Genomic DNA, 16,745 nt, shown 5'->3' on the forward strand with positions numbered 1-16,745 from the left:
AAGATTAATGGTGCTTTAGGCAGCATGTATTTGGACGTTTTCAGTGGGATACAAATACTTATCTGTCCTTTTATAATAGAAGAGATACTGCGCATTTCAGCTAACAAGAGTCTTCTTATCACTGCAGTAGAAAGTCTCTGTGTGCATCTTATTTTTGATTAAATGTTCTAGAACTAATGATACAGGAAAAATAAAATCTTTAACAAATATATGTTATGCTGCCTGTTACAGTGTTGTAACATTTTTATTTCAATCACTAAAACCAGTGAAAAAATTGTATGCTTTTGAATACCAGAGACCTAATTGATTTTACAGTTTATGAAATTAATAACAATTATTTGACTTAGGAGAAGTTTTTTACTTCAGCACAGAAAAAATGCTTGCATGCTGTCACAGCATAGAAAGAAAACAAGAGAAAATCTTAAAGCAATCTTTCTAACAATGGTTGATTTTCTTCTCTCTCTCCAGGAGAGCTACCGGTTTATAGAACAGGCTACAGCTATCCTGAAAGCTGTTGGAAATGTGATAAATAATTTCAGCAGTAAGTCTGAACTTTCTAAAGCCTTGAAGGAGTTGGAACTAACTCACTGTCCTTCTGGCCTCCACGGCACTGGAATGGCTGAAGAACACTTCAAGGTGAACAAACAGTTTTAATAAGCACATATCTAAAGGCTACAGAAGCTGGATAGCAGCTTAACATTGTCGTTATCCTCTTCAAACCAATGACTATGCTTTTAAAAAGGACCTCCTGAGAGTATGTGGCATTTGTTATTAAGTCTAAGCCCAAATGACATAACTTGCAACTGTGTACTATAATTATCTTCTTTTAATATGATCAAATTTTATTATGCACAGAGTAGCACATTCTAAATTTGAGTCTCTAATTTTGTCAGTTTAGTTTAGCACACTTTGGGGCAGAAAGCATCAGCTTTTTTATTTTATTACTTGCTTTTGGATTTAAAAGACACTACCTGAAATGCTGAAAAGGCAGACTGATTGCTTTCTGTGCCTAGTGTTGATGGCACAGGAAAACATTATTACAGCTTATATTACTGAAGACAGTAATGAGTTTTTTTCACTCACAGTATTTCTGAGTTGTTTTTCTTTGTTTTTTGAGACTGCAACATTCTTGTTCAATGTTTCTGCTCTGTGTGTGTGATAGATTAAAGGGTCTTTAGATACAAGATGAAAACATTACACTTTTCTGTAGATCTCTATACTGTAGCTTTACAGTATCTTTACAAAAAGATAGCAACAAAAAAGTTATGTAAAAGATATGCTAATTTTTATGTCTATTGAAATGTTGATAATACTGCTATAACTTGATTTTTCTACAGTCAGTACTTTATATATTCCAGATTCACTTACTTTCATCAAAGTACTAGAAAGCTCATGCAGTTTAGACAGTATATTTTAGAAGACTGAGTAGAAGAAAGGGATTAGTATTTTTATAATCACTGATATTAAAAAATAGAACACCTAAGCCAGTGCTTTTATACATGGGCTTGACACCAGGCTCAAATTCAGCAAAACAACAGAAGAAAGAATGATTCCAGATGCACCACTCACGCAAGAGGTAATTTTCATGCCAAGTCCAACAAAAAAAAATCAGTTTCAACTCTCTGGAATAGAAAATAAAAATTTTAAATGTATATGCACATATGAAATATGTGTAGAACTTAGGGACCTTAAGAAAAATTCAGTAAGCATGAACATACATATCTCTTCCTCTGTCACCCTCTAAGAAGACCAGTGTATAGTTATAAAGGAATAAAAAAACAGAAATAAGTGAGAGGCACTGAGCCGACAGTGATTCAAGAATGGAGATACAGAAATTATCTGTCTTTAATACAGTGAAAAATTATTCTGAACATAAGAATGTAGCGAAGTAGATTCTTTCTTCACCACTCTCAAATCTTTCCAAATAAAAGAAGTGTTTATTAATATTAAAATACATAACTTAGGATAAAATGTTTCCAGAAAGCAGAAAAATCTGAAAATAAGGACAATGACAGAGAAAAAATATGTCTTTTCCATTAAGTTATTACTATGTTCTTCAATTCAAATTATGAAACAAGCTCTGAAAAACACACTCTAAAATTTCCATCTATTGGAAGAAGGAAAAAGAGACTGGATTTCTGCTTTTTAAAGAGTGTCAATATGTTGAGAATAAAAATAGAGCCATCAGTTTAGTCATATAAGTAGGACACCAAATCTTCCTCTCTAGCCCATCAATATATTCCTACTTTTCCCTGTGGTGCCATCTCCTAATTTAGTAAGCACGCCTGTTCAGTTGTTGGTCTCTGTTCTAAAACCTCTAATAAGAATGCCAGTTGTCATGATGGTGATTATACTGTGTTCTTCTGTCTGCTGGTATGAGACCATCAACTCACTTCACATACACTACTAAGATATTTTTGAGTGATAAAAACTTATGCTGTAGAATCAGTCCTGTATTTAATAAGCCAGGCAATAAACAGGTTTTCTCTTGATTGTTGGCTTGAAGCATTGTAGTCCTACAGTTGGGACTAGTTTTCAGATACTGTATTTGTTAGAGGAAGTTAAAGACTTAATTTTTACATGAAAAAAGAAAAGAGCTAAACAGTTTTTGAAACAATAATGAGAATCAATGTAAATCAGCTTTTAAAAATGAATCATTCTTTGAATGCTTTTCCTCTTTTTGATTTCAGGTTTTCAATAGTGCATTTTGGTATTTGATCAAATATGTATTAGGCAAGAAGTCTCCTTACAGCTATAAATTTGCCTTCAGGTCCTTCACTTTGGATTTTAAAGACACTGAGGTTTCTGAGGATTACACTGTGTCTTCAGGTACAGTACTGGTATTGCTAATCACTTCAAATATATCTGCCTGTTCTTATTTTGAAGGAAGCAAACTCTTCACTAATCTTGTGTTTTCTTGCCTAAGTAGGTGTGGTTCATTTCCTATGAGATGCCTAAGCCTTCTACTCTTGACAGCACGTCTGAGACTCATCTCAGAGTAGAAATGATCCTTTTCTTTGTTCCAGAAAGTCTGTTCATGTTTTGTTAATTTATAAAATTACCCTTTGTCTTCCTTGACTTGCATTTGTCAGTATTGACAAACATTAACAAGCATCTACAGATGCTTTTTTTTACCTGATGTACTGCAGATCATGGCTCTTGTTCAATTTACTAGCTGAAAAGACTTTAAATGCATACATTGGTCATGGAATGAGAATGAAGGAAGACTCAAGTTAGTACCTTCATTGAAAGTTCAACTATTTCTTGGTAATGGGTTGGTTTTTTCGTTTGTTTGGGGGGGTATTTTGGATTCTTTTGTTTGCTTGCTTGTTTGCTTGGTTTTTAAGCCTATTATTTGGCAAATTTATCGTGTTGGCTGGCTAGTCACACACATGTAGTGGGGAACTAGCTACAGCACCATTCACCTCTTCTTCAGCCTATGATTAAGGTATGCTGGATACCTGAAGGTGCTGTGGGAGGAGGCACTGGAAGGCAAATGGATTTATTACAAGCAGGATAATTCCCTTCCTGCAGGTTCTTTGCCTCATTTTGTATGCAGACTGGAGGCATAAGCAGTTAGAATTAAGCTTGCCTGGCAACCACGTATGTGGCTCTTTTCCATTTTAAGAGACTTATTTTGCAGTCTATGGAACTTTTTAGTCTATTAATATTACTATTTAATTTATTAATAGAAGCTTTATGTATATGGTTTCATATTAAGACAGAAAAATAATTTATCTGAAAAATTTGCAGGAAGATACATCATCACCATTTGACAGCCATTCTTTCAGGGTGACTTAGCTTTTCCTTCTGCTATTATGAACTTACAGTATAAAGTCTTTCCTCTTGGTCACTCAAAATGATACTAACTTCCCTTCATTAGTCAGTTTATTTTGGAAAATCGGTATAAACAAATTTCATTAACATTTACACAGATATCTTTATTGACAAAATGATGTAATACTCATGTTCTTTAAGAAAGCACATATACTTGTCTCTCACTCTTTAATGCAGACTTTCCTCCAAATCTCCTCTCTTCTGAAGGTTATTCTTCTCTGAGACATCAGAGATGAAGGAGCAGCCAGAATGACTGAATAACTCATTGTATTTTTCACAGAATTGTGTCCTATGGCAAGCGTATAAGTTTTAAAGGTCAGCATACTGACATTTGTAACACCACTTGAAGTCAACACCACCTGTCACATTTTTCAAGATCACTGTGCTACTGATCTCTGTATTCCCCCCCAAAAATTTAAACACTTGGCAGCAATAGAAGACATTTTTTAATTAGATTTGAATAATTAACATAGTTGACAGGTTGTAGTAAAGACCTCATATATATTACTGAATTATGAGATCCACTGTGGCAGAATATTTTTTAAGATCTGGGGGGAGAATCAAAAAAGTGGAATAAATGTATGGAGGAGGAAAGTTCTGTTTCAGTTCGATTACCTCCAGTGTCCAATATATCTTTTTAATTTAGTTGCTCTTCCAGACTTAAATTACAAAAGATTCCTGTCAGACTGGAAAGTGAATTGTTTACCTTTGGCTTTATTGACCTTGGATATACATTTTACCCTGCTTAGTAAAGGTTGCATTGGAATCATAGAATCATAGAATACCAGGTTGGAAGGGACATCGAGGATCATCTGGTCCAACCTTTCTAGCACAATCTAGACGAGATGGCCCAGCACCATGTTGTCGTGGTTTAACCCCAGCCAGCAACTAAGCACCACACAGCTGCTTGCTCACTCCCCCCACCCCAGTGGGATGGGGGAGAGAATTGGAAGGGTGAAAGTCAGAAAACTCTTGGGTTGAGATAAGAACAGTTTAATAATTGAAGTAAAATGAAATAGAATATTAGTAATAGTAGTAATAATAATAATAACATAATAATATACAAAGCAAGTGATACACTATGCAATTGGCTCACCACCCGCCAATCAATGCCCAGCATGTCCCTGAGCACCGATCGCTGCCCCCTGGCCAACTCTCCCCAGTTTATATACTGAGCATGACGTCATACGGTATGGAATAGCCCTTTGGCCAGTCTGGGTCAGCTGTCCTGGCTGTGCCCCCTCTCAGCTTCTTGTGCGCCAGGGAAGCTGAGAAGTCTTTGACTTGGTGTAAGCGCTACTTAGCAACAGCTAAAACATCAGCGTGTTATCAACATTATTCTCATACTAAATCCAAAACACAGCGCTATACCAGCTACTAGGAAGAAAAATCAATGCTATCCCAGCTGAAACCAGGACACGTGTCCAGCTGAGTCTTAAACGTGTTCAGCGTAGCGGAGTCAACCACTTCTCTGGGGAGATTATTCCAATGATTGACTGTTCTCATTGTGAAAAATTTACCTCTCATGTCCAATTGGAATCTCCCTGGGAGTAACTTGTACCCATTACCCCTTGTCCTCACCATGTGACTCCTTGTAAAAAGGGAGTCTCCGTCTTCTTTGTAGCTCCCCTTTAAGTACTGGCACATGGTGATGAGATCACCTCTAAGCCTCCTTTTCTCAAGGCTGAACAAACCCAGCTCTCTCAGCCTGTCCTCATACGGCAGGCTTCCCAGACCCTTGATCATCTTGGTGGCCCTTCTCTGGACCCCCTCCAGCCTGTCCACATCTTTTTTATATAACGGGGACCAGAACTGTACCCCGTATTCCAGGTGTGGCCTGACAAGCACCAAGTAGAGTGGGATAATGACTTCTTTATCTCTGCTGGTGAATCCCTTCTCGATGCAACCCAGCATCCTGTTGGCCTTCTTGGCCGCAGCAGCACACTGTTCACTCATGTTGAGCTTCCTGTCCACCAGGACCCCCAGGTCCCTTTCCACAGAGCTGCTCTCTAGCCAGGTGCATCCCAGTCTGAGCTGCACTCCTGGATTATGTTTTCCCAGGTGCAAGACCTTATGCTTGCCTTTGTTAAATTTCATCAAGTTCTTATTAGCCCACTCTTCCAGCCTATGCAGATCTTCCTGCAGGGTGGCTCTCCCTTCCAGAGTGTCTACTTCCCCACTCAGTTTGGTGTCATCAGCAAACTTCATCAGGCTACACTTGATCCCATCATCCAGATCACTTATGAAGATATTGAATAGCGTTGGGCCCAATATCGTTCCCTGGGGGACCCCACTTGTGAAGGGTTGCAAGTTTGAAAAAGAGCTATTTACCACCACCCTTTGTGTGGAATAAATGCATGCTTTTGTTCAGGTTCCATCCCGTAACTCTAAAGAAATGGAGACAGCTGCATTCAAAAAAGCATAAATCAAGTGAAGTGTCAGGAAAAAATAGGTAAATAGCAGGAAAAAACAGGTGAGAAATGCATTGTAGGAAGGCCCAGAAGGACTGGCATCGCCTAATTTGCCTGGCCCACATTAGCACTGCTGCATTGTCAGGTTAGTTCTGATCTTGTCAAGACTTGAGTTATAACCCTTTGGAACCTAACAGTCATCAATGTAAACTACTGTAACAGATGAATGAAATCTTTTTGTTGTCTGTGCCTGAGAGTAAATCAGGTCAAATCTGAGCTTTTTGGTTTTTTTTTTTTAAATGCCACCTCCATTTTATATTAGCATATTCATTTTGCACTGTGTGCTAAATGCAGCTCAAGATTTACTGAGGGCAAGGTTATTATGATGTACTGCAGTTAGCAGTCGTGCCTGGTAAGGTTTCTGAGAAGCCATCCTGCAAATGCTATAGTGACATTTATTTGTCTGCCAAATACCATCCATCTACATGGAGCAACTAGCAGAGGAACCACAAGGAACAAGTGGAAGACCTTTCCATGTGAACATATGACAAAAAGATGGAAGTTTCTGAAGCTGAGTGCTTCTCCATGGTATGGCTCTTCTATGGTCTTCTGGGAAGAGAGTAGATAAAGGGACCTTGCAGAACTTTGGGGAGTCATGAGATGCTGAATTTATGGATGTATGTAATGCTTCCTGGGAAAGGAAGCATATCAGGATGATGTTACACAAGATGAGGGGGAGACTGGTCTTGACAGGTCAGTACTTCTTGCCTGCTCCCTGGTGCACATGTTCTCTGTTTACCTTGTCCTGGTTTCATTGGGCCCAATAGTGAGCCAGCTCAGTTCATGAACTCACTGTAAGTCTGTGGCACTGATTTCCAAGCCGAGTCTCAGGCACTTGACAGTCATTTAGGCACAATTCAAAGCGTACATTTGTTTCTCATGGATAAATTCCAACTCTGAAGTTGGAAGTAGAGTGCCTTTTGTTTGCAGTTCTGTTAAAACCTTCTGGTCTGAAATTTTCTTTTATCTAGAAGTCAAGCTCTTAGCTATAAGCTTATCTTATCTGTGTAAACCATATTTGAGAGGTCCTGTTCCTGCCCTGTTCTTTTCCAGAACAAGCTTCTCTTTCCTCCAGAAACATAAGTTAAGAGCAATGATCAGACAGTTGTGCTGTGTGACTGGAGAGAGAACTCTCGACATTTGTTTCTTCTTGCACTTTGGATTTGAACTTGAGTTCCCGTAAGGGAAAGTTTGCCATTATTCGGTTGAATATGTAAAGTGCCTCTCCAGTACATGCAAAATAAACCTTTTTTAAAAAAAAGCATTATGTTACACTGCCTACAGTAGATGCATCCACACTGTTACAAGAAAACTGCAGCTGATTTTATGGTGAAGTCTTGCTAGGCTGCTTTGAGAACTTCAGTTTTATTATTAGCAGGGTATCTTCTGATTAATAAGTAAAGCATGTCAGAAATTTTTGACTAATCAGTTTTCAATCTTAATGTCAAATTTGAAGCATGCACTTGTTAATATTGGTTGATTTAAAGCATTTCACAGTAACATCTCTGTTTAGAAGACAAAATACTAAAAAGCATTAAGTCAAAAAAACCTTTAAAGATCAGAATATTTGATTTTGACTTCATTATTTTGACTTAATTATTTTGACTTGTATGTTAGAAAGAAAAATAATTTTTTGTTCTTATGACATTGTATTAAAAAAGTTAGAACAAAAAAAATTTAAATCTTTAGAAATATATAATTTCAGAAAACATTCAGCATTTCCAGTTTTCAGCCCAAGCTGGGGTAACTTTTGACAGTATCTGTGAATAAAATTTATTTCTGTGTGTGACACTGCATCCGAATTATTATATTTATGTATTCAGAAACAATTTAACATTTAACTAAGTGACTGTATATCCATATATTCTTTAGCCTCACAAATGAAATTTATTATTTCTAGTGACATAGGTATTTATTTCTGGTTATGGAGTCCACCTGTCACCCCTAGTGGCTAAACTTTTCAGTTTGTTCATAGGGCAACACGAAGCCAACACTTTATGTGTATTCCCCTGTAAGCATTTCACAGCTCTGTTCAGAGGAGTAATGGGGATAATGAGGTCTTGGTCCAGTGACAGGTGAGCTGGAATTTGAACTCATCAGCCTGGTCTCATACAAAGGCCACACAGATGGGAAACATCTCTTGGACTAGATCTGAACTGGTACAGGTGAACAGTTCTGTGATCAATAGCAGTATATGAAAACATAAATGCTGTTATAAGTGCTTATGGCACTATGTATTCAGCTTTTGGAAAATGCAAGCCCTCTCAGTTCCTCTGTCTTTGAATAAACTCCTCTACTGTAGAAGAGTAAGACACGGCTGTAATTGCTGACCACAGCTATAAATATTTACTCTCCCTCCCAAGTGAAGCTGAAGCTGAGGTTCCACAGCAGCTTAAACCAGTGTAACTGCAGGCTGTTGCGGTACTATCCCCACACCTTCTTGCAGCTCCAGCACTGATCAAAGCTTGTGCTGGGTTGATTTAGCCTGCTAAGTTGGCAGAAATGTAACCCAATAATAAGAAAAAATTAGAATCATGATATCTAAGTCAATTTTAGTCACTTTGGAGCCTAAGAGTCTGCTTTTAGGCAATTCACAGTTCTCTGGATATTATGAATGTTGTTGCTGGCAGTACAAATACTGAAATACAATATAAGCCATTGATTAAATGCAGATCACGTTCTGATCTTTTTAGACCTTAAGGTGCAGCTTCACTAAATGCTACTACTGAAGCCCTGTCCTTCTTCCCTTCCTATCCCAGAACATGTACTCCCACCATGAGCAGTTGCACAGATGCTAGGGAATCAGATCAGCTTGCTGATTTCGCAGGAAGCTAAGCCAAGGGAAGAAAATTTTTGTTTGTTGGTACTTCCTTTTGGAGCACTGTTTCCTTCCTCTCACGCTGTCACACTGCCCTTGTTCTGTACCTGTGCAGTTCCAAACTGGCCCCCTGCCACTGGCTCCTTGTAGTGCTGCTCCCCACACCCTGCCCCTAAGCCCTGGTGCTGATGGCTCCCAGGGTGCTACTTCTAGGCAAGGATGCTTTCAAAGAGCTCATTACTAACCTGTCAGAACCTACTAATTTCTGTTCCACTCCAAAACTCCTTGGTAACAGAAAGTCACAGTCAGATAAATGAACTCTTGCTTTATCATAGATCTTATTCTTATCCCATGGCTCCTTAGCAAAGGTTAAACACAATGTTTTGAACAACATTGGTGTTTAAATTATTGCTTAATAAAATGATAAGATTGAGAGACAGAAGCACTTAAAATCTTGTGAAGCTCTTTTAAGCTATATTCAGAGTTAGGCTTTAAAGTATCAAATCCAGTTAGTTCATGTTTGGAAGGATATTTTGAAATTACGTTAGGAGACTTGATTTTAAAAAATGCACTGCAATAGCTGTCCGTAAAGAGAAGTAAGAATTCAGTGATTTGGCATTTGGAATTAGCATAGTAGCTGCATTCTGACTTTGTGTAATTACACAGTATATTTTGTTTAATTTTATCATGATAAGAGCAAAATTTTAAGAGTGGTATTTTTGTCATAAATGGAAGTTTTATGCAGAAACCCCTCTGTTTCTGGAATATAGCTCTCTTGTGTTTTGTTTGGTTTTTTTTTTTTTTTTAACTTTATTGCAAGCAGTTACAGGACTTCCAGCTTTATTGATGTTGCTCATTCTCCTCCCCTTCTTTCAGAGAGCTGTGAGAAGAATTCCCTTAGTAGTTGGCAGAACCAAACTCCCACTTATGAAGAAGAAGCAGCAGCTCTTAAACTTCAAGCCATCTGGAGAGGGACCTATGTTAGGAAAGTACTGAACAGCAGAAAACCAGGTGTGTCCTTTAAAAATGCCTTTTAAAAAATGTTTCATACTTCACCTTATTCAAATATTTACTGTAAAGATTTTGTTACTAATTAATATCTAGTTAAAATGAACTGAAATGCAGTAGATTATAGTTGAATCTCTGATCTCTTATAAAACTAAGAATAGTGATCAACCTAACTACTCAATTAGCACATATGGTACTAAAAAGTAGAGGAAAGACACTCCCCCTAGATTTTTGTAGCTATTAAACCAGAATTTACATTACTGTAGATTTAGCTCAGAGCTGGGCTAAAAGTTGTTGTTTTTTTTTCTTTCCTGGAAAGGTAAGGGAAGGCCATACGAGAATCTAAGTATCATAATGGATAATCAGCAGAACACAACATCAAAGGCTGATACTGTGCTCAAAAGATACTGTGCTGATACTATCCTTCATTCTTATGTATATAAATAGAGGAATCTTACATAGCAGTTGGAGACTTGTGTTACATTTCTTATTCAGCAATTTTATTATCTCAGCTGGAATATTGTGTCCAAGTGCAGTGTTCACAGTCCAAGAAGAAAGATAGGTAACAACTGAGAAATTCTGGGTACAGTTGTAAGGATCAGGATTAAAGAAGGGCCTTGTACTTGCGGGCTGTTAGTTTGTAATTTAAGAAAGAGAAGATTAAGAATGATTTTGCTATAATCTGCAAGTGCCCCTATGAGAAAAGGAATTTGATAGCAACAAGGTCTTTAGTCTGAGATCCGAAGGGATAACAAGAAGGTCTTTAGTCTGAGATTCAAAGATTGAGAGTTGAATCCAGACACATTCAAACTAGAAGAAGTGGCATTTATTTTTAAAAGGATAAGGTATTTATTGGAATAAACCAAGATTTGTGTTGTACTACTGAAAAATTTAAAATCAAACAGATACTCATCAAATTCAAAAAGGATTAGTCATTTATATATGATGAAATAGCAATTAATATGTTAACAGGACTGTTACACAGAAAGTTAGATCACAATGATTCCTTCTAGCCTCACAATATATGAATGCCTGAGGATCATGACAAAAAAACCTGCTCCATTTTGAGATATACATTCCCTCTTTCGTAAGTCATTCCCATTCTGCTGGAAGCTCCTTCTTGCATTACCATCATTGCTGGCGTTCCTTTGACTATATATTTACCTGCACCAGATGATCTTTTCAAGCTATCTTTTGTACCTTCATCCCCTCATTGGTAAATCTGGTGCTGCCTTTCTCCCAAACTATCACCTGTAGCCCAGTCGTCTTAAGCTTTCCTACTAAGTAGTCTAGTGCCCTTCTATTTTTGTTTATGAATTGCCATGTAAATTAGGAATTTCCGTAAACTTTCACTAGTATTATCAATTCCTACAAATCCCAGAGCCCAGAAGCTCTTCTTTTGAAGTTTAGATTTTAGATTTTTGTCATTTGAGCACTATGTGAGTATTCCCACTCTTTTCTTCCATTGTCTATAATGTCTTTCTTAACTTCTGATTTATCGATACTCTGTTACCTGTTACCTTTAATTCTGATATTATCTCTACAGTGCTTTACTGTGTTTTTTTTTTTTCCAGTCATACTATTCTTCTCCTCCTTTCCCCCATTATCTATAATTTTGCTCTCTTACATGTCATTACAGTAAAGTGTTATTAGTCCCCCCCTGGTTTTTTTTTTTAGTTTTCCCCCTCCATTTCTGTCACTAATTGCTTATGGAATAAAGAAAGATTTCACCTAACTTTAGTCTTGAAAAGTTAGACAACAGGTCTAAACTACTTCCCTAGTCTTCATTTGTATTCTGTGGATAGGAGTAGACACCTTGAGACGACAACACATCCTGTCATCTGAGAGTTATCAAACATCGGTGGGATGAGTTACCTGCTGGAGCTGCCTAATTCTTTTATTTTTAGCTACACAGGTTGCCTAGACACATACCTACCCCTTCATGGTATCTGCAAATAAAAGGTGCTGCAAGCTAAACAGCATATTCTCCAAGGACAGAGATCACCTCATATCAATACAACATGTTACAATGAAAAAACTGTAAATCAGAGAAAATATTGATCACATTATTTTTGCAGTTGTAGGAGTGCTGTAAAGTATAAAGGTGATGATGAAGGGAATTTGCTCTGTCAAAGGAGAAATTTGTTTTCAGCTCAGTGAGACTTCTGTAAAATTCCAAATAAAAACTAGTGATTCGTAAGACAATTTACTTGTGCAGGTGGCATTTTTCACAAGTATTTGGCAGGTGTACATTTAGAACAATACAAAAATTAGATCTTATATTTTCTAACTTATTTTATTATTTCCAGGTACTAAAGAAAACGCTAATGTCAAAGAAACCTTGCAAAAATTGTGGACTGCGATTGAGTTAAATTTTGAACAGTGTGCTGTAATGCTGTTAAGGTAATCATGTAATAAATTAAACCATTTTATTGCAGACAGTACCATAGAATTGCCATAAATTGCTGGTTCACAAAATAAATATGGTAAGAGCATTACTAGTTTTAAAATTACAAAACTCTGTTGGAAGGGATGAGATGCTTTTAGTGAAGATATGCTATGCTTTATTCTGTGTACCCTACATGAGTAAAACTATAACAAATCTTATTTTTAGGTTTGTGTGTTACAGGTTTTTTCCTACAGCTTGAGCTCTAGCTTATATTACCTTTCTTCTGTATTTAATTTTTTAATATTCTGTAGGCTGTTTCATAAGTATAAAGCTGATACGGATTACTTAGTTAAGCAGCTAACCAGTTGATTTAAAGAAGCATTTTGATTCATACTATCTGTTAAGAAATCCTGATTGACATTAGAAAGGAGATAGCTATACTATTTAATTGTACCACAGTTTATATCATCAGAGGATTTGTTTGTAGCACTTGCTTGAAGGAAAGTAAATGTATTTCTAGGTAAATGCTTTCCCTGTTATTTAATTACAGCTTTTGCAAAGATAGCTACTCTAATTTTAACAGTGTTCCTTAATTATTTGCAAGCATGACACTCTTTGGGGATCACATATTTTCATTAAGTCCTTCAAAAATCTCTCTGCAAGTGTTCACACAACTGATCTAGCAGTAGATCAGTTCTGCCAGGGGTGAGGAGTCAGAACTGGCAATGATTACTGGCTGTGGGTATAAATCTTCACTCCTTATAGCCAGCAATTTGAGGAACACTCATATGGGGTATAATTTTATTTCACTTTTTAGTGTTTCTAATCCTGTAAAACCTTTGTATGTTGATGGGATCAGGACTTCGCAACCACAGCTTTGTTCCAAATATTAGACCTCAGTTTTAGATTTGCAGCATCTCTAAATCAGCAAAGATCAGATGCAGGTTTTAGTCTACCTTCAGACTTATAAAACTTATGGGATTGATTCTTAAGCGTTGTCCCAGGGGATACATTTGAGTGTTAAAATCATGCTAATGTGATTTTGTTTCATTTTTTTTAACAGCTGACAGACTTGCATTTAATATAACAAGCTAGCACCTTGGCCAATAAAGTAACATGCAGGAATTTTGGAAGTTCAGTATTAGGGTAAAAGTTTTCCCATTCTCTAAACCCAGACTTACTGGAGACCAGAACCAGTACCATTTTACAACACAAACACCAGTTTAAAATGCCCTAAAGCCTCTCAGTTTGTGCTGGGGTTTCCACCTGTTTCTCATTATACAACCTGTGTAAGCTCATCTATGTTTGTCCCTACTATAATTTTCAATGAATTAAAAATTTGAGGTTTCTGAGGGGCTTTTTCTGTCTGTGCGTGCGCTGTTTATCAGTGGTGGAAGGAACCTTTGCAAAGCTTCATGGACTACGATTTCAAACTGTTCTGCTTTAAATTACTTCCGGCAATATTTGCATCCACTCTTGTGACTCACCTTAATTAAATGTCAAGGTCAGTTATTATCATTGCTAAAAACATGAATGTGGAGATTGTTTCTGTAATTCCAATTACTATATAGGAATAGCAGAACATCAAAGTAGTGTTGTCCAAATTTTGTGGATAAAAGTTTTGCAGTTGAACAACTTGAACACATTCATATTTGACACTAAAAGAAGACAGCTATCAACAAAAATGGATGTTGTGAGGATTCTTTAGACTATTCCCTTTACATAAACCATATAAACCAAACTCTGAATCAGAGCAATTAAAAGACAGCAAAAAAGATATATCGTTTACTTACTGCAGAAAGCAGGTAGTCAAAGAATAACCCAAGGCAGAGGGAGTGGCAGGGAGAGGATATCCTTTCCTTCACCTCTACGTAGGCATATTTTCACTCATAATCTCCAGAAAAAAATCACTGGAAGGAGCCCAGAGATGGAGTTAAGACAGTTATCTTTCTTCTGCCTTTCACCCGACAACCTATTCACATAACAGTGAGTTTTGTGTGCTGGTCTTCACATTGCTTTGTCCGGAGGGGCAAAACTTTTTGATATTGCATATGATAAATAAAAATTCATGGTGTAAGTTAGGTGCCAGTGAGGTTAGCTCTAATTTCAGAGAACTTCATAACACCTGCAAGCTTATTTGCCTTACAAGTAACTTCTGAATTTACAGTCTTGGGTTCCTTCCTGTGTGAAAGGAATATCTTTCATCCCATTTTAAATTTATTTAGTTTTGCTTTTATTCCTTTCTTGTTCAAAAAAGTTTTAAAAGTAAATAAAGGGTTTTTTATTCTCCTAATGATGCCACAGCTTTATGATGACAGCTTAATATAAAGAAATGTAAGTTATGCTAACTGATATTTATTTATTAAAAAAAAAAAAAAAGTAAAGTTTTGTAGAAACCGTAACATTTTGGGCTATTGGAAGCAGTTGTACGCATGGATAGACTGACTGATAGAAATATTTGTATGTAAGTTTTGGCCATTATGGGCCATTAGCTCTAAAAGAGCTGATTCCTACATCATTTATTATTTTTTGAGAGTGAAGAGCTACTAGAGAAACATTAGCAACACATTTTATATCATTGTTTTAATTTAAAGTCAAGATATGTGTGCCCTCCTGATTAGATTTAAGTATTTATCTTGTTTTCTGCTTTCCAGAGAAATGTTTAAAAGAAACTGTAAGTCAATTGAAAAGTTTCCTTGTTATGAAGATGAATGGTGTAAGATCTCTTTTGCTGACTATGCTGTAACCTATGCAGATCAGCCACCAAATGTGTGGTTTGTGGTTTTTAGGTGAGTTTCATACAGCGCTATATAACTCTTATGGGGAAGTAGTATTGATACACCGTGGTTTTTCACTAACCTGCTTTAAAAACATGATTTTACATAAGTGTACTTTCCTTAAATTCTAATATATACTTTTACTTCATGTTACACAAATCATTTTATTTGCACAAATAATTTTAATATAATTTGATTTTTTTTTTTTTTAGAGAGATATTTCTTGTTCCAGAAGACATGCTTATAGTACCAAAGGTGTATACCACTATCCCTTCCTGTAGACTTCATGTTGTTGATAATGACACACTGGAGGAAATGCCACATGTCTTTTTCAAAGTGGCACCTCGTGTTTATCCCAAAAATAAGGTAAATACAAAGAGTTGCTGTGAAAAGTATAATTTTTAAAATAACAACAATTGCCCAAATTCTGTGGACATTTTCTGCTATGTCATAATGCTCTACTTAGAAGTGCACCCTTATTTATTCGCAAGTTTGAACAGAGGCTATCACTGATCTGCTTCTGTGCTAAACCTTTTACAGTGCAGGAATAGTCTTAATTTTCTTTCCTATTTTTTAGTACCGCTAAATGGAGGAATATCATAGAATCATAGACTCGTTAAGGTTGGAAAAGGTTCGAAAAGACCCTTAAGGTCATCCCACTTCTCTGTGCTGTGCTACTCAATGGCAATATGGTTGCTGCTGTTGCTGTCCATCTGACAGAACAACCTTCAAGAGTCAGGGGCCAAAGTAAGAATGAGGCTTGAGTAGCCTTTTTTAAGTCATGCTTACAATAATTAAATTAACATGCATCTTCAGGCGCTACTGATAATTGCAGCATTGATGCCAAATACAGCTTTAGATATGCTCCCCCTCAAAGCCTGTATGTTACCTCAGAAGCATTATTGTAAATTGCTTCTAAAAAAATAACTATATTGCTAAATAAAGATCACAGCTTCCCCTCCTCCTGCCTTTCTACCTTTAGGCTAAAGAAGACAGTTTGCTCAGTCTTTCCTTGCAAGTTACATCTTCTACACTCTACTCACTCCTCTGGACTCTTTCCAATTGCTGTTGTTTTTTTCTTGTTTATCATGCACAACACTGAGCACAGTAAACTTTGCACCAAGGATTAACTTGTGGCCATACAAATGATGAGTAAGGAACAATTAGTTTACATGTCTTGTGGCCTTTACTTCTGCTTATATATCTAACTGTGATGCTTGCCCTATTTTGCAGCACCATTGTTAACTCATGTACTTCTGTAACCCTAGGTGCTTTCCTGAAGAACTGAATCCTGTAGTTTATTGTTCTTGACTAAATATAGTGTATTTCACTACTGATTTTAATGCTATTTTTTCAGACCCTTTCCCTAGTTTAAAATAATCTTGAATTCTTCTTTTCTCTTCCTCTAAAGTTACCATCCTTCTTAGTTTGTGGTATTGGCTAAT

The 16,745-nt window shown here is 36.7% G+C and overlaps 1 protein-coding gene across 1 annotated transcript in view; it reads left to right on the top strand.

Moving 5' to 3' along the window:
* The window catches only part of ADGB (androglobin), a 128,726-nt gene that overhangs the window by 71,221 nt on the left and 40,760 nt on the right, over nt 1-16,745 (top strand). The window contains exons 20-25 of the mRNA XM_087775188.1: nt 469-636; nt 2,691-2,829; nt 10,003-10,137; nt 12,444-12,537; nt 15,178-15,312; nt 15,513-15,666. Coding sequence (XP_087631314.1) covers nt 469-636; nt 2,691-2,829; nt 10,003-10,137; nt 12,444-12,537; nt 15,178-15,312; nt 15,513-15,666 — 825 coding nt within the window. The remainder of the gene's footprint in view (nt 1-468; nt 637-2,690; nt 2,830-10,002; nt 10,138-12,443; nt 12,538-15,177; nt 15,313-15,512; nt 15,667-16,745) is intronic.

The sequence above is a fragment of the Nipponia nippon genome, unplaced genomic scaffold (assembly GCF_047370975.1).
Source record: "Nipponia nippon isolate SJK-2023a ecotype South Korea unplaced genomic scaffold, ASM4737097v1 scaffold_4, whole genome shotgun sequence".
Lineage (NCBI taxonomy): Eukaryota > Metazoa > Chordata > Aves > Pelecaniformes > Threskiornithidae > Nipponia > Nipponia nippon.